This window comes from Notamacropus eugenii, chromosome 1, assembly GCF_028372415.1.
Source record: "Notamacropus eugenii isolate mMacEug1 chromosome 1, mMacEug1.pri_v2, whole genome shotgun sequence".
NCBI lineage: Eukaryota > Metazoa > Chordata > Mammalia > Diprotodontia > Macropodidae > Notamacropus > Notamacropus eugenii.
The window spans coordinates 605,611,997-605,635,617 of NC_092872.1; the positions used below are offsets into that span (position 1 = coordinate 605,611,997).

General features: G+C 40.9%; 1 protein-coding gene across 1 annotated transcript in view; it reads left to right on the forward strand.

Annotated features, from left to right (window-relative positions):
- Nucleotides 1-23,621, forward strand: part of MALL (mal, T cell differentiation protein like) — a 45,668-nt gene that overhangs the window by 39 nt on the left and 22,008 nt on the right. The window contains exon 1 of the mRNA XM_072634691.1: nucleotides 1-149. This exon is cut by the window's left edge and continues 39 nt beyond it. Within this exon, the coding sequence (XP_072490792.1) occupies nucleotides 42-149 (108 nt within the window). The 5' untranslated portion in view covers nucleotides 1-41. The remainder of the gene's footprint in view (nucleotides 150-23,621) is intronic.

Here is a 23,621-nt window from a genome sequence, read left to right on the forward strand (position 1 = left end):
CTAGGTGAGCTGCGAAAGAGGCCCCTGAACACAGAAAGGGGATGGCATCTAAAGACTTCCCTCCACCCACCACCTATGCACCTCCTGAAGTGCCCACAGGATTAACCTTTTTTATAACAATCCCATATGCTTTCTTCATTCCAGAACTGGTAAGTCTCTAGAGTTTCCTTTCCTGCACAGCCCAGTGAACATGAGGAAAAGCTGGGGGAATGGGGAGTGGGAGGGTGGGAGAATGGGATTATCCATCCTTAAGATTGTGGGATTTTCAGCAATGGTGGTGTGAAGAAAATATTACAATATTCAGGGAAACCATATAAGTTTTTTCTGAATCGCTATTATTTTATCTCTTAATCAGGAAGTTAGTCTCTTCCTTCTTTTAACTCTGCCCAGAAGCCAGATATATATATATATATGTCTCATAGGAATCAGCTTAAAGCTAAAACAAAAGGCACCACAAAATAGATTTTGTGAATATGAATTTCATGCCCCAGTTCAAGCAGTGTTGGAGATGTGGGCTTTTAAAGGCAAAAGCCAGTGGGTGATGAATGCTAAGCACTGTGTTACTCAGCAGTCTGGATTTTTACAACTCATTACTGGTCCCTAAAATAACCAGGATTATGGTTAAGACATTTGACCCAAGACTTTATATTTTTGTCATTTCTTTTCCCCTTCAGGGAACTATTTGTGGAATAGATTTAGAGCTGGAAAGGACCTCAGATTATTCCACGTAGTAGATTCTAGCAATTTGCATCACTATTACACTCTTTTCCCAGGAGGAGAGCAAGAAGGAAGGCATGGGGAGTGGGGGGGGGGGGGGGGGGAATAGGAGGGAGAGAAAAAAGTGGAAAAAATGTTGACTGTGAAATCAGAGGATCTGACTGTGAATGCTAACTCTGTTTCTACTGCCCTGTATGAAGTAAGACCCTGGTTCTCAGTTTCCTCATCTGTAAAATGAGGGTTAGACTAGTTGACTTCTAAGACCTCTTCCAGCTTTAAATCTATGACCATTTGATGGTTTAGGTGCGCAAAGAGGATAAAATAATCCTTTCTTTCAGTATTGAAAACATATACCTTTTCTTTATTACTAACTATTCCTACTCCTCTCTGTTATTATTTTCTGACTTTGAACTTTGGCTTATGTATATTTCATGCAACAGAATATGCTGACAACACTGGTCATTAAAATAAACTCCAAAAACAGCAACAGAAATATCACATGTAAACTCGATGCCATGTAAACAGCAACAGAAATATCACATGTAAACTCCTACACTTATTCCTCAGTGAAAACAGTGATTAGGATGATCCATATTGAAACTAGGAAGAGAGAACCATAACATGTTCTATCAGTTTCTGGAGTATAAGACGATACCTGCCAAACCAGACAAATTCCAGCCCACTGCAAACTTGATTGCGATGTAATCAATTTCTTGAGACTCAAGCCTTATAAAACTGGTTGGCTGAGCGGGAAGCCTTTCCCTTTTCCTAAAACTGGTCATTTCTGTCCCAAATTTGTTGTTGTTCAGTCGTGTCTGACTCTTTCTGACCCCATTTGGGGTTTTCTTGGCGGAGATACTAGAATGGTTTGCCATTTCCTTCTCCAGCTCATTTTATAGATGAGGAAACTAAAGGACACCGGGTTAATTGACTCGCAGAGGGTCACACAGTAAGTGTCTGAGGCCAGATTTGGACTGAGGTCTTCCTGACTCCAAGCCTGGAGCCCTATTCACTGCACCACCTAGCTGCTCCAGATAGAGGAGGAGAAAACAGGAACACATGCATAGTTCCATTGAATCCAACCAGGGCTTTTCACTTTCATACTTTCCTTTGTCTCAATTGAGTTTCAGAAGTTGTCAAGGACTTGAGTAATACCTGTAGAGAACATATGCAAAGAAGGCAGCCAGGAGTAGTTATTTCTCAAGGTGCAAGGGGCAAACGATTGAAGCCCCACCCAAAGTACGTTTGTGAGGGCCTCCACTGTAGGATGAAGTAATCTCAGGTGACTATCCGCACGAGTGACATTTCAAATGCTCTTTGAATTCTGTATTTACAACAATGATGGTGTGTTTGTTGCCTCACCTTTGAAACTTTGAAATTCCCTGGGTAAGCCAAACCATGATCTATGACGCAGGGCTGTGATGGGGTGCCAAGAGGACTCTGCCTGATGTGAGATGAAGGTGAATGGGGGATTGATACTGATGTGGATAGGAAATGATAATTCTTAGGAAAATAATAATAATAATAGCTAACATAATGTTCAAGGACAGAAAATATAATAAGAACTCTGAAGGAATACAGGCTAGGATCATTTCAGAATTTGAGGATTATAAATGAATCTTCAGCTGTACAACATATAGACTAATACATATTGTCATGAGAGGACAGAGAGTAAGCAAAATAAGTTTATGACGTGTTAAAGAGACAGCAGAGTATGATGGAATGAATGCTAACTCTGAGGTTAGGGAGCTGTCAAATCATGCCTCTGATACTCATTTAACTGTGTGACTTTTGGCAAATCACTTAACCTCTCTGGGCCTCAATTTTTTCATGTGTAAAAGGAAGGAGGAGGAAGGAAACAAGAATTTATTAAGTATCTCCTATGTGCCATGCACTAGGCTAAGTGTCTTCCAAATATGGTCTCATTTGATCCTCACAACCACAACCCTGGGAGGTAGGTGCTGTGATGATCCCCATTTCATAGTTGAGGAAACTGAGACAGACAGAAGTTGGGTGACTTGTCCAGAGTCATACCATTAGGAAGGGTCTGAAGTCAAATCTGAACTCAGGTCTTCCTAACTCTAGATCCAGCGCTCTATCCACAGCATATTTGAGGCAGCAAGGGGTTGGATTAAATCATTCTGAAAGTTCCTTGCAGCATTAAATCTATTGTCTTATAAGTTTAAAACTCAAAAGCAACCATCATCTGATTATTAGAATGACAATAATAATTTGTATGTTGATAACATATAAAGTAAGTTTCTCCCTCTCAATGACTATTTAAGTAGTGCTAGTAATTACTCTTCCATTTTACAGATGAGAAAGTTGAGGCTGAGAGAAATTATGACTTATTCAAAGCCACCCAGTTCAGTTAATAAATATAAGAGCTGGAGCTTAAGCTCAGGTCTTCTAACTCCAAGTTGAATGAGTTTGCCTGGATTTTTCCTGCTGTAACAGCACTACCCTTTGATTTCTATATGACAAAAGCCAGACAATGCGAAATGCTAAAGGTCACTGTTTCACTGTGAAAGATATGACTATCAGGATATTATAATAACTGCCATGACCACACTTTTTGAAAGAGGTGGCAGGATGGGCCAGGCCTGTGAAGTCTGGGACCAGAAATCCAGGCAGATACTCTACAGGGCCCTCCAGAATTAGACCAGAGAGGTCTGTTCTTCTCCAGATGGACAGATGGGACTATGAATACACAAAGTAGACCTGAAATTGGGATGTCAGGCCAGGGGAAGAAGAGTGGGGTGAAAGGAAATATACTGGATCAAGTTCTTTAATAGAATCTAAGGTTTTTAAAAGAATCAGGTTCTTAATAGAATCCAAGTTCTGGAGTACCTGGAGTACTCCAAGCTGGAGAAGGGAAGGTAACTGTGAGGTTCCAGGGGGCAGGTAGGAAGATACACATATCATGGATGTTCAGAGTTGTTTGCATGTGTCTCCTTCATTGGAATGTTGAGTTGAACCCCAACCCTTCCCCCCCAATTCTGTCATCAGAAATTAAGTGCAAAAGAAGAGAGAGAAGGACGAATGCAGGTTAACATTAGTAATATCAACAATAATAACAGATACATAATGCGTTCAATCTTCCAAAGCACTTTATATACATTATCATATGTGGTGTTCAAAACTACCCCATAAGTAGAACTGTTATCTCTACAGATAAGAAAACTGAGGCTTAGATACTTTAAGCGACCTGCCCATTATCACAGAGCTAATAAGTATAAGAGGCAGGATTTGAACTTTGGTCTCTTGACTCCAACTATGAGTCTCCATTGCTATATTAGTCTCCATATACCATAAGCCCTTACTGCTGAGATAGTGTGATTGAATTAGTCTGGATCTACAAGTGCCTTCCCCTGTGAATGTGTGTGTGTACTTTGTGTTCTGTTGGTATTGGCTAAGGCCATTAGGGAAGGCCAATGAATAGGACATCTTGTCTGCCACTCTTTATATGGGCCCAGTGCCATGTTGGCAAGTTGTCAGAAAGTCTAAGAATGGAGAATACCAGTAGGGAACTGGTGGGTGATGAGCTAATATCTAAAGTTCGACTTTGTCATGTGCTTGGCATTTCGGAGTCTCTCTTCTGAGGTCTGCCCATCTCAATCAGTGTCATTGATATTAGAAAAATCATGGGAAGTAGCAGCGTTGCCAAGACACTGAAAAGAATCACAACATCTCTACAGTTTGCAAAGCATTTTACCTAAGTGATCTGGTTTGATCTTCACAATAACCCTGGGAGGGAAGTGCTACTGTCATCCCCATTTTAGACATGAGGACACTGACTTTATTTAAGTGACTTGCCCAGAGTCACACAGCTAGTAAGTGTCAGAGTCAGGATTTGAACTCGGGTCTTTCTGACTTTAGATCCAGCTCTCTATCCACTGTGCCACCTAGCTGCCCCCCAAGAAATCAGAGAAATGCTTTTTAAAAATCATTGATAAATATAAGAAGGTAGAGACTCAAGTAACCAGAAGATCTGAGGTTCTTAGTTTACCCACAAGTTCAAGATGAGCCAGTGATATGATGAAATTATCAAAAAAATTAATATAATCTTAGGTTGCGTTAATAGAAGTCTACAACACAAGAGATAATTTTCTATATTCTAATACTAATCAGATCATAGAATACTTTGTTCAGTTCTAGGGGTCACGTTTTAAGAGCATGGCCAGAGGAGGGTAAGCCAGGTAATAGAGAGACTGGATATCATGCTATTTAAGCTTCAGCTAAAGGAATAAGGGCTGTTCATCTAGGAGAAGACATGATTAGGTAGAAGTAAGCCATGGAGCAACCTTCAAATATCTGAGGGACTGTGAGCTGGAAAAAAATTAGGTTTGTTCCGGGCAGCTCTTGAAGGTAGAACTATTGTGGCAGATTCATGGCATGCCACCCCTTCCCTTCCCCTAACTTAAGCATTAGATATAAATGATCTCTCAAAAATGTAGCTATCAACTAACCATACCATCAAAATGGAAACTATTTTATGTATCTTGATCACTAATTTTCCCCACTCAAATCTTCCTCCGATGCCTCATGGAGGGGCACCGAAGGAAACTTTTGTAGAGCAAGCTCATCAAAAGATGGTGTGTCTGTTGTCTGGGACCAACCTCATCAGATGTGGAAAGGCTCATCACCAATTGAAGAATATTTTTGACTGTAACAACTCAAGAAAGCAATCTAAGACTGGGAAAGGTTGTGGGGGAGTTCGGCCAGCAATGAGATCACAGTTACAGATTTGTCAAGATACAGAAGCATGTTCAATTTGCCTCCTCTTAAGTATCCCCCCAAAAAATGAAAAATCAATTTTATGTTCTTTTTGACATATGCTACTCCTGGCTGATGTGTTTATATGTGGGTCACTGTCCTGACCATTTAATAAAAAGTCCCTTACTCATGGACTAGATTTTTAGGAAAAAATTACTGTCAATTCAAGTCTACAAATGTTATTGTTGTCACTCAATCATTTCAGACTCTTCGTGACCCCATTTGGAGTTTTCTTGGCAAAGATACTGGAGTGATTTGGCATTTCCTTCTGCAGCTCATTTTACAGATGAGAAAACTGAGGCAAGCAGGATGAAGTGACTTGCCCAGGGTTACACACCTAGTAAGGTTGAGACCAGATTTGAACTCATGAAGAGGAGTCTTCTTTATTCTCAGTCCTGTGGCCCAGATAGGCCATTAAGGGAAACTAAATGTATGTCATGTTGATCGTCTCTCCCAGTGAAAACAATATCTCAGGTGCTAACCTGATATATTGGAGAGAAAAATATTTCCAGATTGTTTGACAAGCTGTTATTAAGCCTCACCTATGTGTCTGACACTGTTCTAGGCACTAGAGATACCAGGTCAAAAATGGAACCATCCCTGAACTCAGGAATACTCATTCTGTTGGTGGAGATGCATGTGCAGAGATGACAATATAAAGTGTGTACAAAGCTTCAGCTGAGGAGTCAGGAACAGTCTCCTGTAGTAAGTCATACTGGAGTTTTACTTAGAAGGGAGCTAGGGCCTCCTCAAGGTGGAAGTGAGGTAGGAGGCATGAGAGGGGACCAACCTGATCAAATGTGTGCAGGCAGGAAATGAATGCTATACATAAGGAAAAGGTAGGAAGCTAATTTGACTGGAATGGAGAGTACATTTTGGGGAATGGGGAGTAACATGAAATAAGTCTGGAAAGGTAGGTGGAGGTCTTAAAATGCCAGGGTGAGGAGTCTGTATTTTGTCTTAGAGGTGATAGGGACCCACTTAGCCTCAAGAGCTCATCAGAGGATCCAGGAACTCCCTCCCTAACCTATGCCAGATCTGTCCATCAGTGTTGATTCAACAAGTTTCTGGCAGAGGGATGTATCCTGGTTATAGCCCATTTACATGAATGGCTCTACAGAAATGAGTCATACTTTTTTTTTATTGTGAAGCATTCTGGGGTATCATTTCCTTACATTGTCTCTGGGTGCATTCCAGACAAACTGTATCAGCTACAGCTAAGGCTTCAGTTGGAAAAGCCATTTGAAATAGAATTTCAGAACAGGAAAAAACCTTAGCGATCACTTGGTAAATCTTCCTCATTTTTTTTCAATGAGGAAGGAAATCACAGTCCAGAGAGAGACATTAAGTTGCTCACTCAAAGTCACACAACTAGTTAGAGGCACAGCTGAGTCTTCAACCCCAAATCTCCCTCCCAGGGCTTGTTGTAGTTACTTCAATCAATTCTCACTTGATTTTTCTAATCAGATCATTAGTTGAGGACCAGAAGGAATCTCAGAGGACGTTCATTTTACAGATGAGGAAACTGAGGCTCATGAAAGTTTATACAAGCCCCAGAGGGAGAGATTTGAACCCAAATCTTCTGACTCCAGAGCTCTGTCCAATGTACTGCAATGTCTCAACATGAGAATTTCCTTTCATCTACAAATCACACCACGGGAGCAGGTAGGAGTTTCCTAAAGAAAGGATTCTCCATGAACAAGCTAGAGAACCAAGCACAGGGGAAAAAACAGATTTGCTTCTTTGCAACACTTTTTCTGGAGCAAACTAAAAAGCATGGATGAGGGCTTCCTGAACTTTCTGCTGCTGTCCATCTATCTGACCAAGCTAGTATCTAGTGAGGATACCATAGGATCGAACTAGGATGTAATGGTTTGCTTGTCCTGCAGGTGTGTCCTACTCACTCCCTGGGGCTAGCTTGTCAGGTGTGCTAGAGTGCAAAGATACTTGAAGGCAAGGGAGATAGGGAGAAGACAAATTTTCAACTGGAGGATAAAATTGGCTGAGATAGAGTGGAGCAAGAAGAGCCTCTAAAGTGGAATTTTAATGTACTGTTAGGACTGGGAAAATTCTAATCTTTCCTTCTATTCTTCTTCTTGGTTTCCCTACTAAGGAATAGGTAAAGACCCTCTCTTCTCGCCCCTTGCACCCACTTCTCTTGCAATTCTTGATGATAGAATAAAATACCCCAGGACAGAGGTTTTTAACTTTGTTTGTGTTACTTGGCAGTGTGGTGAAGCTTAAGGATTGCATCTTAGAATAATATTTTTAAATATATAAAATAAAATACATAGGAAACTAATTAAGTTTCCCATCCAAGTTTACTGACCCTTTGAAATCTATCTGCAGATACCATGGAGGTCCAGGCATGCCAAGGTTAAGAATTTTTTCCTAGGGAAACTTGTATGTCTCCTCCAGGTCTCACTTAGCACTTAATTTTTTGCATCTGTCTAATTAACTAGTCTAATGACTAGTCTAGTCATTTTCTCCTGGGATGTGCTCTCTCTGTACTTCTCCCTCTAAGAATCCCTAACTTCATGGAACGGATCAAATGCCATCTCCTACACACAGCCTTTCCTGATTCCCATTCCCTCCTTCTTTTCTTTCTCACAAATTACTTCTATCTAGTCTATATGTATTTACACATGTATTTATTATTTGCCCCAGCACACTCCTTGGTGGCAGAGGTAGTTTCATTTTTGTCTTGGTGCCTAACATGCCTAACATAAAATTCCTAAATCAACTTTTTAAAAAAGTTTTTGCTGCCTTTTGTTTTTATAATACAGAAAATTCCAGATATAATCCCCATTGAGACTTCCCTAGTGACAAAGCTAGGTGGTACAGTGGATAGAGGGCCAAGCCTGGAGTCGGGAAGACCTGAGTTCAAAGCCAGCCTCAGATACTTGTGACTCTGGGAAAGTCACTTAACACTGTTTGCCTCAGTTTCTTCATCTGTAAAATGAGCATGGTAGATGAGAAGGCTTTATGGATGATATGATTAAGCACTCTCTGCTCTTGAGAGAAGCCCAGGAAGCAGAGCTTCCTTCTCTCTGGAAGTACTCAAGCAAATGCTTGTCAGAGCCTCAGCAGGTCCTGACCTTTGACTTCCAAAAGGCTGTCCCTCAGCTGTCACTTAGTGCCAAAGGCTCCATCACCGTGCAAAAGCCTGGAAAGAGTTATGGGGCGATCCTTTGTATGGAGCAGCACCTGACTGCAGACAGCTCAGGCTGTACGGGACTCCTCCAGATGCCTGAAGCCCAGGGCGAGTGCTCCTTGGAATCCCCTCTGTAAACAGACTGTTTATTTCCTTAATTCTATTTTGGAAGCAAAAATTCAAGTCCTAAGACTGTTACCCATGCCTTGAGTTTAACCCAAAGGCAGGTGATATTTTCATGGATTTCATGCTTGTAAGCTAAAATTAATCTGCTCTCCTGGACTTTCCAGTAATAAAGAAATACAGTAGCATAAGAGCTGTAAAGATAGCTAGCTAGATAGCTAGATGATGATAGATAGATGGATAGATAGATGATAGATAGATAGATAGATAGATAGATAGATAGATAGATAGATGATAGATAGATAGATGATAGATAGATAGATAGATAGATAGATAGATAGATAGATAGATAGATAGATAGATAAGAAAACTTTAAAAAAGAAAATGTGCAGGTGGGAGATGGGTTGTCTTATTGGAGGAACAGCAAAGAGGCCAGTGTCACTGGACTGCAGAATAAGGTAAGGTGTGATAAGACTGGAAGGGTAGAAAGGGACCAGGTTATGACAGGCTTCAAAAGCCAGAGGATTTTATATTTGATCCTCTAGGTGATAGGGAGCCACTAGAGTTTATTTCATAGGGGGTGATGTAATCAAATCTGAGCTTCAGGAAGATCATCAGGCTATTGTAATAATGTAGGCATGAGATGATGACAGCAATTGTACTAGACAATGTCAAGGAAGGGAAGGGGATTTATGCAAGAGACATGAAGGTAGACTCATCAGGCCTCAGCAATTGACTAGAGATGAAGTGTGAGAGAGAGTGAGGAGTCAAAAATAACATCTAGGTTGCAAGTCTGGGTGACTGGAAAGATAGTGAAGCTCTTGACAGTAACAGGGAAATTAGGGAGTGTGGGGAGGAAAAAATAATGACTCCTGTTTGGGACTTATTGAGTTTAAAATGGCTACGGGACATCCACTTCAAGATGTCCAATTGGCAGGTAGAGACACAAGACTGGAGGTCAGGAGAAATTGTTGTTGTTCAGTTGTATGGCTTTTCATGACCCCGTAGACCACACCTCACTACGTGAGGTCTTCTCGGCAAAGAGACTAGAATGGTTTGCCATTTCCTTCTCCAATGGATTAAGGCAAAAACAGGTTAAATGACTTTCCCAGGGTCACATAACTAGTAAGTATCTGAGGCCAGATTTGAACTCAGGTCTTCCTAAATCCAGGCCCAGCATTCATTTGATCCACTAAGCTATGTCTCAGATGAGGTTAGGACTGGACAAATAGATCTGAGAATCAGCTACGTAGAGATGACAGTTGAATCTATGATGTTTGCTCAATTCCATTTTCACCAAGTCAAATAGTTTAAAAAGAGGAGAGAAAATAGCCTAGGATAGAGTCTTGGGGAATAAGGAGAGATGGGCCTTGAGAAGTGCATTGAAGAATGGGTAGGAATAGGTAGAAAGAAAGGTATTCCAGGTAGGGAATGCCTAGAAGAAGTAAGTTATTTAATTAATAAAAATCAGAATATAAGAAACTGAGATCTCACCTTATGTCAACCCTTTTCCTTTCTGGGCTGTTTTGACCTAATAGCCCCAAATACAGTCCCAGATAATGAGCTTCAACTTTCTCCTTACTGAACAATTCTCAGATCTGTCTTCCTTTCCTACATTTCTACTTAGGTGCTTTATAATTTTAGAACTTGGCCCTGGGGCAGGACAGGTCTATTAGAATTTCCATAGCATTTCCTAGATTGGCTCATTGGAGGTTGGAGGCAAGAGATGGTTACTCCACAATATCGTCCTCTTCTCTCCATTCAGATAACCTCCACCCTAGTTTAGATTCTCTTTACCTCTGGCCTAGTTTTGACAGACTTTGGGAAATAGTGGAGGATAGAAGAGACTGGTGTGTTGTGCTCCATGGAGTCATCTAGAGCTGTTGTTTGTTCTTCATTCTGGAAGAGGACCATGACATCAGGGAAGCGATGCCATGACAAGCAAGTGAATTGGATTTAAGTGAGGGGGGGCAATGCAAAGTCACCAGCCTCAGAAGAGTAGGAGCTGACTCAGCAATAGCAACAATGAACTTTGACCTAGACCAAGGGTGGGGAACCTGCAGCCTTGAGGCCACATGTGGCCCTCTAGGTCCTCAAGTGTGGCCCTTTGACTGGATCCAAACTTCATAGAACAAATCTCCTTTTGTAAAATTTGAACTTAGTCAAAAAACTGCACTAATGTGACCTGGAGGCCAAAGGTTCCCTACCCCTGGCCAGACTATTGCAATAACTCCCTAATTAGTCTCCCTTCCTCCAGTCTCTCTCTCCCCTCTGCACTCCATCTTTCACACAACTGCTAACCTGATCATCCTAAAGAATAGATCTGACCATGTTGTCATTTATTCAGTTGTATCTGACTCTTTATGACCCCATTTGAGGTTTTCTTGACAAAGATATTAGAGTGGTTTGCCGTTTCCTTCTCCAGCTCATTTTACAGATGAGGAAACTGAGACAAACAGGGTTAAGCTTAATGTCACCCAGCTAGTAAGTATCTAAGGCCAGATTTGAATTCAGAAAGAGGAGTCTTTCTGACTCCAGGCTCAGAACTCTATCCACTACATCACCTATCTGCCCTTATATTAACTTTACATAAGTTTTAATTGATTCACCTGTGTAAATGTGGTTTCCTCTCAGTAGTTCCTTGAGGGTTGGGATTATTTTGTTTTTATCTTTGTAACCTTATTTCCTAACATAGTGCTTGGCACTTAATAAATGATTATTGATTGACTGATTGATAATCTCAGGGTTACTACAATCAATATGGGAGGATAGCAGTTTAGAATATTAAAGTTAGAAAGAAGTTTGCAGATTCCCTCATTTATAGACACAGAAATGGTTCCCCAGAGGAGAGAAGTGAATTGTGCAAGGTAACACAGCAATTTCTAGGCAACGTCGCCCTCCAAAATTTTAAGACTTCAATGGATCTGCAACGTCATTTGTGTATTTCATCCAATAAGGCACGTTGCACCATCTACGCCTTTTCATTCTATAAGACACTTGTCCACATCTTCCCATAATTCTTCTATAACAATAGCCAGCATTTTTTATAGTGCTTTGAGGTGTACAAAGTACTTTTAAGATGGTACTTACTTGCGATTTTCACAATTCAGTGAGGTAGGTTCTATTACTATCTCCATTTTACAAATGAAGTACCCAAGGCTAACAGAGGTTGATTACTTGCCCAGGTTCACGAAGTTAGTAAGCGTCCAAGGCAGGGGAGGATCTACCATCACCCTGGAAGCCTTTCTTGAGGTCTTTTAATGTACTATGAGCTCCAGTGAAGCACTTACTCTGTCCATTTGTTATTTCTTGTTCTCACTATGAGATTGAGTGACTATTCCCATCTCCTTTCCTGATTCTACATTTCTTTTCTTATATACAAATCACCATTTGTATTTGGCTACTAATCATGGAGCATCACAATCTCTGAAGAATCAGAGATTTTTTCATTATGGATGACTCAAGAAATAGTGGAAAAAGATGCATTGATGAACATCATCAAATGATGAAAGTTCCTAAGCCAATGACCCTCGATTCTGCTGCATCCCTCTGTCTATTTGTTTAAGTTCAAAGGTGACACCAGATTAGAAGGAGGAAAATCACTGTCTGTAGGCAGCAGTATAACAACGCTGTTCTGGTTTCCACAAAACTACTTCTATCTTCAGAGATAGGACTCTATAAGTGGCATCTGTGTCATCTTACTTGAAGAGTGAGGAGAGAGGAGACCCAAGCAAAAATCAGTCCATAGCATTCAAGGTTACATGGCCTTTTCCTGTTGATGAGGGTAACAAGAAGAAATGTTAAGAGAACTGAATGAAACCTTTATTTCTTCATCTTATTCCATGGTGACCTCTCTTCATCTGGGATATAATTAGGGCATCTCCCAGTAAAATATAGTAAATGAGAGAAAAATCAATTTTTTAAAAAATCCTTTAAGGGGATGGAGGAATGAACAAATCAAACACTACATAGAGATGATGAAATTGGAGAGATGGGAGTATTACTCCCCCTTGCAAGTTATTTCAAGGGAGAAAATTCCAGAGAAGCAAGGCCCCCTGTAACATTTATTAAGGGATTACTCTGTACCAGGCCTTGTATTAAGTGCTGGGAATGCCTAGGCAGGCAAAGGACAGTCCCTGTTTTCAAGGAATTCTCTATTAAATGTAATTAACAACTTTTAAAATATTAGGATATTAAAGCTGTATTCACTGAAAACAACTTTTCCAAGGAAGCCTATGAAAATTCCAACAAACAACCTTGGAGAAGTGGTGGAAATTCTGGTTCCCCAGCTTAAAAGAAGCATAAGGGAGGGGAAGGAGAAATCACTTTATTTAATCTGTGTGCTGAGATGGACAAGATTATTTTTATTGTTCAATTTTATGTAATGTTGTAAATGACTGTTATTAGATCCATAAAAGCTGCTTCCAGGGGGAAAAAATTACCCTGGCCTTGCCCCAAGTTGGTAATGAATGAACCAACACAAGGAAGGGAAAGAAAGTGGTAAGGGTAAAGAACCTAGCTGGGTGAGGTCCAGACATTCAGGGATGGCAGGAAGGGTGGGTTTAGTTATCGTTATGGGTGATGTCAGGCTAGGATGGAGTCTGGAGCGGGGTTTTTAAGGATGACAAAGCTGCAGATGGCCAAAGAGCTCAAGACAGGGAGAAGGAGTTGACACCAACGTTTTTTCACACTCAAGGGACAGACAGGGAGACCAGTAGGGGAGTCCAACAAGCACTGATGCAAATTTCCTAGGAAAATGACCTCGACAGTGACCTTCCAAATCGACTGCAAGGACAATGAGATAAAGGAGAAACTGTATGGAGGGTAGGTGTGGTGGTAGAGGGAGGAAACAGCCAAGAAAGTCAGTAGGTGTGGTTGGAGCCAAGGAAGGAAACCATCAGAGGTTGGATGAATACCTTGGCAATGAGGTTGGAGGGAGGGACATTTCCACTCCACCCCTCCAAGTATGCTCCCCCCACAAAAAAACTACAAAAAATGGAAACAAGAAAAACCAGTTTGTAGCAAGAAGGCTTACTGAGTGAGGATAGAAAAGGGACAAAAGATCAGAGCATCTTGGGCCAGAGTGACAGCCCATGATATCTAGCAGGGAGGAAAGAGAGCGAGATTAGGAAGGAAAAATAAGTTAGTATTTGACATCCTGAGTTAAGGTATTGCTAAATATACAGTATATTTTAATGGAACATTTAGGGTCACTCCCCATGTTGGACTTGGAACTTGAAGGGTGGCATTGACTGTGTGGGAGGGGTTCAAGCACAGGTTTTTCTTGGCCTGGATTTTTGACTCTGGGTAGGTCTGGGAACACTTCTGTGTACTAAATACTCCCTTATATGACAGCTTCTGAAACTTTTGGGAAGCACAAACTTTTCAGAGGAAAATATCCATGAATGCTTTTGTTCCTGGTAGTATACAGATGGCAATTAAAATGCATAAAAATAGAAAAGGAACCGGTGTTTGGAGTCTTTAGACCTGGGTTTAAAACTCTCTGACCATTTTTTATTTACATGACCTTGAGTGAGCACAGTCTCACTGTCTTTAACTTTAATTATACATTGCATAATAAGTTATCAATTGAGTGCTGGATCCCTCCGTAAAGATCACCAGTCCTCTCATTTTAGAGAGGGGAAGTGACTTCCCTAAGGTCACACAGTAAATTATGGAGCCTCTCTGTGGATAGAATACTCAGCTTGGAATCAGGAAGACTCATCCTCATGAGTTCAAATCCAGCCTCAGACACCTACTAGCTTTGAGACCCTGGACAAGTAACTTAACCCTATTTGCCTCAGTTTCCTCAACTGTAAAATGAGCCGAAGAAGGAAATGGTAAATCACTCCAGTCTCTGGGTCACAAAGATTCAGACAGGACTGAAATGACTGAACGACAATAACAATAAACCACAGAGACAGGATTCCAACCGAGGTCTCTAACTCTCAGTCTCGAACACCTTCCACTTTATTATTCTGTCTCACATGAATCCAGAAAATAATTAAATAATTCCCAGACTCCAGAAAAATGTTGTAGAACATTATGTTTTAAAATGACCTTGGGTAAGTTTTTTCTTCTTCAGCCTCAGTTTCATCATTTGAAAAATGAGGGTGTTGGACTAAGGGATTCCTAAGGTCTCTCCCAACTCCAAAATCCTGTGATCTTATGACTCTAAGTTACTTCGTCTTTTGAAACTTCAATTTCTTCAGTAGAGACACTAATACTTGTCCTACCTACCTCCCAGAGTTGAAAAGCACTTTATAAATTATAAAGCAACATATAAAGTGAACTAGTGTTGATATTATTATGTATTAAAGTGCACTTGTCCACTCTTCTTGAGCCTAGCTATCTTCCCTGTAGGGTTCTAGGGGTATCCCTAAGGCTTGGGTTGTCTTTCTCTCTAATGTCATCAAAAAAAGCCCCCACCAGCAATGTTCCTCCCACTGTTAGGTGCTGGTAAATGACTAGCACCTCATTCTCATTTAACCAATTAATATCACTTAGAAAGAGAAGGAGAAGAAGAAAAAGAAGAAAGAAGATATTTTGTAGACTTTTTATTAGGAGTACATTGATAGGAATCTGCTCTGCAGAAGTTCCAGGGTCAGTTTATCTACAAAATATGAAAACTTCTCTTGGTGGCTATAATCCTATGGTTCTGTGATCCTAGGTATTTGGGCAATTTGATCTGAAATCAGGTCAGATACCTACCTTACTGTGTTTTGGGGAGGTTTAAATGAGATCATGTTTGAAGAACATTTGTAAAATCTTAAGAATGATATATATGCCATTTATATTTTCTACTTCCTTCTTCTTCCTCTCTTCTTTTTTTTCTCCTCCTCCTCCTCATATCCTTCCTTTTCCTATTCCTCTTTTTCCTTCTTCTTCTCTAATTATCATCATTTTTATTGTCATCATTGCCAAGTCCTTCCTATCTCTTTAAAGGACACAGATTCCGCACAAGAGGCTGGGGGGCTCCTAAGGACCCATTTTTCATCTCTGCTGTTCTTTTTCTTTGTCAACCTGTGTTCTGTGGGGTGGGACCACTGATGCAGATGGTCTGGGGCCTCCTCACCTTTTATGGCCTTGTCATGGTTCCTGTGGAGCTCTGTGAGCGCTTTCCAAAGAAAGGAAATCAAATGTTCTGGTGTTCCTGCCAATTGACTTCATTCCCCCTTTGCCTTTATTTCCACTGTGCTTCTTCTGTATGTGACTGGAGCAGCTCAAAAAGCAGGTGATTTTGGTCTTGTGTGACCTGTATGCACCCTGAACCCCACCTCTTGCTCTAGTCCTTATTAGGGTGACTCTCAGTCCTGGGATTTTGTTCTGTTATCTCACTCTAGGTGCATATCTGGACTGCACTATTATTCCCTCTCAGCAATTGCTAGCTAGGAGCTCAGCCACATATAGCAGCAGCCAGTGTGGACATGCTAGGGAGGGTGGAGACTGACCAATCTAGAAGAGTGTCTCCCACCAATTAGAAGAAAGTGACAGACTTCTTAATCCATGCTGGTGATGAATCCACTTCTCAGGTTAGACTAGCCTCATTAAAAGGACACTTGGGTGTATCTGCTAAGAAATGTGCCTCAATGTTTTGTTTTCCTTTTTACAAGGTATTATTTATCTAACCTTGAGCAACCACTGCAGGGTCACCAAGGGACTGAGGAACTTGCCTCTCCTAATCCTGTACCTAGGCATGCAGTTTGGATCAGGTTCAGTTCAGAGGAGGTTGATTTTAATGAATAGGTTCAGTTCCCCTCTTGTCCCATTCATTGACTCATTGGCTCCTATCTAGGGTCTTTGAATAAAGGTGGGATTGGGGATGGGATGGAGAAAGGAATTTGATGTATGCTAAGAATCAAGTATGGGACAGCAATTTATTCAGATACACACAAGAAGTGTTGAACATAAAACATTCACGAGTGCACATTATCAGAACAGGATTTAGTAATGATTTACAACTACAGTTATGATCTGTAGGAAGGCTAATACTAAAACCTCTTTAGAACACAAAGCAACCTACAAAACTGCTATTTGGGTATTTTACATTTTAACCGTCCAAATGGCTGCTGGTATTGACTGAGTCTGCTGATAAAACAGCCAGGCTGGAGCCAGTCATCTCATCAGGGCCTTTTCTCTCTGATGCAGAAGATTATCCTTCCACCAGTCAACTCCAGCTGTCACAGAAACCAATCATTATTCTCATTGGACCACTGAGTCTGGACCTCTCAAACTCACAGGGTCACCCCAAGCCTGTACTTTCCTACCTTAAGAATCATGTTCAGTCATCTACTGAGGAAAGGGAACATTTGTTAAAAGACAGCTGGGAGCCCAGGTGTGAACTCTTCCATTGGGTTTATACTCTGTATGGAAGTAGCAGTGGAGTAGGGATGGAGGAGTAAAGACCATCACCCATCTCCCTCCCCATGAAGGAGAGAATCAAAGCAATGAACACTACCTGCCACATGGAAGAGTTCAAGCCAAAAGAGAAATACGGGGACAGGTCCCTCCCTTTTGTATATCTACTGAGAGCAATCCCTTCTCTCAACTCCCTAAACAATAAAGGGAGCTATCATCATCTCCCAGTGCAAATCCTTCAACAATAAGTCGTATGTGACTATAAAACTCCCCCCAACCCCACCAAGCTTCTCATGATCACCTGGAATCAGAAAGGGAGACTTGAGCATGTTGAATGGGGGGAAGGGAGAGTTGGGAAGAAAGGATGATCTTAAAGAATGAATTTCCCTTTACTTTTAAAAAGTAATGAACATTATATATCATTATAACAAAAGCCTACAAGATTTTAGTTGGTCTAATACATGGAGTATGACTCCAGGATAATAGGGGACCTCATGATGACATATAGGGATTAGATGAAGGAAGTGGGGATATTTAGCCCAAAGAAGAGAAAAGGTAGACATGTGATATATCTTCAAGGATATAAAAAGTTACCCTACGAAAGAGGGAATATATATGTTCACTTTGGTCCCAAAAGGCAGAACAAGGAATAATGTATGTGTGCATGTGTGTGTATATATATATATAATATATATTATATATATACACATGCATATATACGTGTGTATATAATGCATATACATATGTGTATGTGTACCCATACAAGCATACATATGCACATGCACACTTATGTATGTATGTACACACATATACCTGTAACCACATACCTACCTATACATATATATGTAACATACATATATACACATACCCATACACACATACATATATATATTTGGATATATATGGATATTTCCTCTAACTACCCTAATACTGAAAAAGGTCTCATGAGTTACAAATATCATCTTTCCATGAAGGAAAGTAAACAGTTCAATTTTAATGAGTTCCTTATGGCTTCTCTTTCTGTTTACCTTTTCATATTTCTCTTTGCAAAGAGACAAATTTAGCCTTGAGGTAAGAAAGAACATTTAAGGGCAGCTAGGTGGTACAGCAGATAGAACACTGGCTTTGGAATTAGGAAGATTCATGTTCATGAGTTCAAATCCAGACTCAGACACTTACTGGCTATGTGACCCTAGGCAAGTCACTTAACCTTGTTTGTCTCTGTTTTCTCATCTGTCAAATGAGCTGGAGAAGGAAATGGCAAACCACTCCAACATCTTTGACAAGAAAGTCCCAAGTGGGGGTCGCAAAGAGTTGGAACTGAACTGTCTGATCACCACCATAAGGAAGAACCATTAAAATTGTCTAAAAGTGTAATATGCCACATTCAAGAATAGTGGGTTCTCCCTTGGCAGAGAACTTGAAGCATAGGATGTGTGAGCATTTGTTGAGTTTGCTGTAAGCAAGATGCCTGTTTAGGTAAAGGTTAGACCGGATGGCCAATTTTGAAGTCCCATGACATTTGCATGAGTAAGTGGTTTGTCAAATGGAATTCTGGGTTTTAATCCTTGCTTTGGATACCTATATGTTAGATGTTGAGAAGCTATGCTTTGCTAGCCGAGATGATATAAAGAAGATTCTTTGTGGCATTTTGGCAAATGTTATGTTTTGTGAGCACAAGGAAGCCTGAAGGAAAATTGTGAAATGAGTGGTTTGCCTACAGTTCTCATCTCCCTCTCAGTTTCTTTTCTCTCTGTTCTGGTCTCCTCTTCTTTGTCTTAAGTCCCATAAGGTTTTAACTTATAACTAATATGTTAATGATCTTTAAGTACACAAAGGTCTAAACAAGAGGAAAGGAAGCAGACAAACTTGTTCCCTATGTCCCCAGAAGGCAAGGGGTGGAAATTACAGAAAGCTTTCTGTCCAAGAGAAGGAAGAATTTTTAATGAGTAAAATATCCATCTGCTACTATGAGTGTCTTGGTATGCATGGAAAATTTGTCTATGCCCCAGTAGTGGGATCTCTAGGTTATGGGATATGAATAGTTTAGTGACTTTTCTTTCCTAATTTGAAATTTTTCTCTAGCATGATTAGACCAGGCAAGAGTTTCATTGATTGTACATCATAGTAACTGTCTTCTCGCAGCTCTTCTAACACTCACTATTTCTGTCTTTTGATATCTTTGCCAATTTTCTTCTCATTTTACCAATAAGGAAATCCAAGGCTCAGAGAGGTCAAATAAGTTGCCCAAGGCTGCACAGAAAGTGGTATCTCTCTAACTGATATAATCATCACCTAGGTTGAGTGACTCATCATCTCTCAAATGGTCTATTATAATAGCTTTCTAATGGGTTTCCTTACCTCTAGTCTTTCCCCATTCCAATCTGAACTTTACACACCCACCAAAAATATCTTTTTAAAGCATGAGTCTGACCACTCCCTTCCTCAAAAACTTTCAATGAATTACTTTTGGGTTAAAATTATTCCTTCATCTATTATTTTCTGATGTGAAAAATCAGAGGGTTGGACAGGATGATCTAATTCTGTGGTGCCTTCCCTCTTTGAAACTCTAAGTATCTAAAACATGGCAGAACCAAGAATTAAATCCAGATCATGCTAAGGGTATGACCACTTGGGGTTGTATTGAGGAGGATTTCTATTTAGGCACATGTTGGACCGGAGGATCCCTGTGTTTCTTTTCACCTTGCATTCCCACTCCTGGAACCTTGCTTCTCTGATTAGTGAGCATTCAACTTATTTTAACTGAACATAGCCCCACCAGGCCCCTTATGTCTCCATGTCATACTCCCAACTCCTTTATCAAATTTAGCTCTCAGAACAATCATCCAATCAGCACTATCCTACCTGGAAAGGATCTCCTGTCAATCAATTGCTCCATGATTCCAATCACCACCCCCTGAATTTCTCCTCTAAAGCACTCCTCCCTAGCTACCCCCCACTTATTATAATGTAAGCTCCTTGAGGTCAGGAGCCATCTTACTGGATTATATTTGCATTCCTAGAATCCACCACAGTACCTGGAACATGGTAAACAATTAATACATTCTTTTTCATTCATTTATTTAGGAGGTTCTGTAGTTCTTTCACCAAAGGAATCTACCTGTATTTTAAAGGAGGACTCTTAAAGACCCCAAAGCCTAAATGGGAAAAAACCAATGTCGACCTATCCCAACTTACCCCACCTTAGTAGAAACGAAATATGGAGACTTAGTAGTACTTCAGTCATAAAACCTGCCACTGTTCTTCGGGGTGATCCTACTCTTAGCACTGACAGCTGTGTCTGTGGAGTATAATAGTAAGATCCATGTTTTGTGTGAAGTATACAGGTGATTAGTCTGAATTAAGGGAAGTCATTCATTCCTGTGGAGAAGCACTGACTAACTTGGCCATCTTAGGTGGTCCCAGATGATGAAACATTTCTTTCTCAGTTTTATGTAAAGAGAAAGCAGAAAGGGAAGGACAGCTCTGAGGAGAAGGGAATGTGTGAGGCCAAAGGAAAGACTATTCCATTCTTGGTACTCTTGGCCAGGTGGCAAACTCAGCATTGTGTGGGAAAGAAAGGGAGAGGGTCTCTCTGCCCTACAGACTTGCAATAAATGTGAGAGACATGACTCAGATGTAAAGTCTTGGGCTGGGAAGATGCATTTGTGTGTCCTGGCCAAATGTTGGCAAACTCTATTTCCCTGGACTCCATCCTACATATCACTGTCTATTGAGGCTTTGAGCTTTTATTTTGGCACAGACGCCTTGACTTATCACAATATAAATAATGATGCTAGCTGACATTTATAAAGTACTTAATGATTTACAAAGCACTTCACATACCCTCTCATTCCATCTTCACAACAACACTGGCAGGCAGAAACACCTGTATTATTATCCTTTGGGCACTACCATCTTTCCAGTTGCCTTGATTTGCAGTCTTGGTGTCATCTTCAACACATCACTCTCATTCATCCTCCATATCTTATTAGTTGCCAAATTTTCTGGGATGATTAAATAGCCAATTCACCTTCCCCTCAGCTCTGTACTGTCAAAGCAACTCCATGAAAGTTCACATCTTCTAGCAAACTTGGCCAGAGGTTGGACTCATCTGTCTGTCTGTAATCATCTTTTCTAAGGAGAGTTTAATTGCAGAAAACTCCTCCTGCTCCCATTGAGCTCTTATTTAAGGATCCAGGAACTACCAACCTGTTGAAGTCATGAAGTTGCCTTGGAAAAGTCCCATTCAGAATTATTATTCAGTCACCTATGCTTAGAGAAGAAACCTAAAACAGAAGAGGCAGTCAGCAGCCCAAGGCATGAGCTCAGGCAGATGTAGGCAGGCCATGCTGCCATATCTGTCAGAGACTTTCTCTCACTGTTATGGACAGTCCCAGAGAATCACACATTCAGGAGATTGAGAGCGGACAGTTTATCTCCTTGTAAAGTTTACTGAATCAGTGTCCCTTCTATTTCAGTGGCCAATCCTCTTTTGTTGTATCCCTTCACCTTGCCAATGTCACAGGGATGGAAGGATTGTAGCATTATCCTTAAGCACCAAGTCCTTCCCCACTGATCCAGAGCACAAGTGCCCATAAGAATGGGCCAAGGGAGGACAACTCAGCTCCAATGTACTCTCCCCAGAGCAGACCACCTTGTCCTTAACTGTTTCACATACATTTATATTTATTCACTTTATATGTGTGCTGCATGAATTTACGTCCTCGACCCCATTAAAATGGAAGCTCATTGAGGGCAAGGACTGCCCCACTTTTATTTTTGTATCCCCATTGCTTAGCATAACACCTGGAGCATAGTAAGTCCTTATTCTTGTTGTTGTTTGGTTGTTTCAGTGATGTCCAACTCTTCGTGACCCCATCTGTTGTTTTCTTGGCAAAGATACTGGTATGGTTTGCCATTTCCTTTTGCAGCTCATTTTACAGATGAGGAAACTGAGGCAAACAGGATTAAGTGACTTGCCCAGGGTCACACAACTAATAAGTGTCTGAACTCAGGAAGTTGAATGTTCCTGTCCCCAGGACTGGCACTCTCTACGCTGCACCTACCCCCATCCCCCACCCTCCCCATTCCCCACCACCCCCACCCCAGAATTGCCATAGTAGGTACTTAACAAATGTTTATTGGTTGATTGAATGATCTCATCCTCTACAGATGAAACTGTAGCTCAGATGTGCCCAGGATGACCATTCTGTAAGTGTCTGAGGCAGGGATCAAGATCTGGTTCCTCCAAATCTAGTGTTCCTTGTCTTATATACCTGGTACCTTTCAATAACAAGGTGTCAGGGAGGATGCTATTTTCTGACATTAAAATTATGTGAGTTTATAAAACATCATACTGGAAAGTCTCCCTGATTGCCCCAGATTATGAGTTTCTCCCAAGGTTTTTGTCTACTCCCAGATCTGGCTCTGAGGAAAATGTATCAACTAAGAATGACCATTAAAAGAATGCCTTTCACTAGCCTGGTGTTCCACCCACACCCCACAGTCTACACCACCATCACCTCTGAATTCTCGGAAGGGAAGGCCCAATGAATGGATTTCCCCTTTTTACCCTGTGTCCCTTTCCTCAGTAATAATAGCTAACATTTATATGTGCCTGATATGTGTCAGGTGCTGTGCTTGGAGCTTTACAACTGTGATTTCATTTGATCCTCGAGATAACCTTGGGAGGTAGGTATTATTATTAACCCCATTTTACAGAGGAGGAAATTGAGGCAAACAGAATCACACAGCTAGTATCTGAGGCCATATTTGAACTTAGGTCTTCCTAACTCCAGGCCCAGCCCTAGGCCTTTATAGTCATGATCCTTTATAATTTGAATATTACTTTCCTTGAAAAGAAAGGAAGGAAGGAAGGAAGGAAGGAAGGAAGGAAGGAAGGAAGGAAGGAAGGAAGGAGAGAAGGAAGGAAGAAGAAAAGGGGTAGAGGGAGGGAGGGAGAGAAGGGGCAGAGGGAGGGAAAGAGAAAAGAGAAAGAAAGAGGGAAGAAGGAAGGAAAAAAGGAAAGGAAAAGAAAAGGAGGGAAGAAAGGAGAGAAAATATGGCTAACGAGGTTTGGTTTTCTGAGAACCCCAAAATGTCAGGGTACCAAATGGCATTCACCTGAAATGAATTCACGTACTCAAACCATCAGGCTCGGTTCCTAGCAAACCTGCAACTTAATGGGGCTGAGACTAATGCTTTTATACAAAAGGAACACTGAATGGGTCTGGATGAGATTAAGGAGTGGTAAGTAGTCTAGGGTAGACCATGTAGAACATGTAGAAAGGAATGTCATGTAAGTTAATTAAGTGATCAAGCAGTCTGGGGTGGGCCAGTGATCTGAGCTCCTGGAATGTATGGGAAAATTCAGGGCATTTAGGATCCAGGTCCCATCACCCCTTCACGACCACTTGGAACTCTTCAGTGGCCTGGACCACAGGATGTCTCTAGGTTTTTTCTAAGGATAGCCTGATACTAGTCGTGAAAC